At 46.0% G+C, this 1,818-nt stretch overlaps 1 protein-coding gene across 1 annotated transcript in view; it reads right to left on the bottom strand.

Annotated features, from left to right (window-relative positions):
- Positions 1 to 338: 338 nt before the first annotated feature.
- The window catches only part of MPZL3 (myelin protein zero-like 3), a gene marked incomplete at its 5' end in the record, with an annotated part of 5,031 nt that continues 3,551 nt past the window's right edge, over positions 339 to 1,818 (bottom strand). Inside the window, one exon of the mRNA XM_008942646.1 lies at positions 339 to 365. Within this exon, the coding sequence (XP_008940894.1) occupies positions 339 to 365 (27 nt within the window). The remainder of the gene's footprint in view (positions 366 to 1,818) is intronic.

Raw genomic sequence — 1,818 nt, 5'->3', positions numbered from 1 at the left:
AATAAAGGAAACAACTTTGCAAGTAAACTAAGAAACAGGCACTGTCAGCCTGCTGGCAGGAGACAGGCTGCACGGCTGGAGGCACTGAGGTTTCTTCAGGCACTGGAGAAGTGAGGTTAAGAAGGTTTTGTTTTTTCCTAATATATTAGAAAGATTTCCAAAATCATTATTCTGTGCTTAGGTAAAAGTGACTTATCCCATCAGCAATCATTCTTCCAATCTACTAAGATCAGAGCAGGTCCTTCAATCTGCACTGGTTATCCAGCAGCACTGGTACCTATCTTGCCATGATTTTCAGTGCTGTGATGTTGTTCATTATCCATAGCTTCACTCCTCCATCAGTATGGGTCTTCCTCATCCGTGTCCTAAACGGGGAGCATGGAGAGAGAAATTGAGACTACACGTGAAGAACAGACCAAGTTATGTGTTCAATGAAATTGTGAGTCTGCTGACCTTCTGACAAGATCTTAAATGCTTTCCAAAATGCTGCTGGGCTTGGGCAAGCCACATGGCTTATAGTCACATAAGCCCTAGAAGCTCAATCTGTTTGACTTGCCACAGGTACACACACGAACTGCTGCTGTGTACCGATGCATGGACCGTACTTTAAGAGAAGCAGCCAAAGCTCAAGCAACAGATAAACCATAAAGTGCAGACAGCCATCCTCTTTAAAGGCACCACCAGCCCTCACAGAGAGGTCCAGAGCAGCACAAGTAGTTGTTTTTCAGCTACAACCGACCACAAACTTTCAGATCCCCATTCTCTATTGTTTTAACCACAGTAATCATCTGATGGCACCCCCACCGTCCGGCTCTGCAGCTCTCGACTTGAAGGAAACTCAAACCCAGCAATTTGATATGGAAAACCTCACTGACCTTTTGGCCATTTAGGGTCCAAACAGATTTTCCCCACCTTTGCAATTTTCACAATAAAATAAGCATGGAAAAAGTACATTACAGAAACCTCAAAAACGCAGCATCGTTCAAGCGAGCGCAACAGGATGTTCAGCCAGTGGGTAAGCTAAATATTTTGGTTATTGGAGAGCAAAGTATCAAACAGAAGGCAAAACACTCAATGTGAAAGCAGCAGGATTGTAGCATTCAAATTTGCCTTCTCTGAAAGGATGAGAAGCCAGTTGTCAGCTTTGAAGTCCCCCGCCGACTGCCAGCGTCCACCCCCCAGCACTGGGGCTTGCCACAGCCCCTCCACCTCCCACAGCAGCTCTCCCTTCTCTGCAAAGCATTTTTGGCTTTCTGCACCTCTCGGAACTCTCCTTACTGACACTGCTGCATCATAGCTGCTGTGTCTTGCCTAGAACCATAAGTGTCTCATATATAACCTGCATAATTGCTTGGTTCTCATCCTGTGCTGAATGAAGCCAGAAACCCGTCAGCAAACTCCCATCTGAAGGCTTGTGCATTCGTTTGGCACATTTTAAATCACTGGCATTAGAACAGTGAATCAAGCAACACACACTTAAATCCTCCTCAAAGTACTTCCTGACCATGTATAAAAGATGTGAAGGTGTGTCTGAGATAAGCTTGCTCTCTAGGACCCCAGGAAAAAATGAAATCTCTCTCAAAGCAGGCATATTCACCAGCTTACTCTGGAACGTGCCCCACGGCAGCTGCGGCCAGTGGCAGCACCCAGGACTTGGAGGCACATTTCACAAAGCAAGGACAGCAGGTGGCAAACCCACAGGGTAGTTTCAGCACAGCCCAGCTGATTACCAGGGGAATCCCAACAGTGTAGCAAGCAAGGAAGCAGAATTAGAAGACAGCCACCACTTCACAAAACAAAGCAAACAAAAAGCCCAAA

This window comes from Merops nubicus, unplaced genomic scaffold, assembly GCF_000691845.1.
Source record: "Merops nubicus isolate BGI_N331 unplaced genomic scaffold, ASM69184v1 scaffold17546, whole genome shotgun sequence".
Taxonomy (NCBI): Eukaryota; Metazoa; Chordata; class Aves; order Coraciiformes; family Meropidae; genus Merops; species Merops nubicus.
Note: the sequence above shows the minus strand (reverse complement) of the source record. Positions and strands in the feature narration are given on the sequence as shown.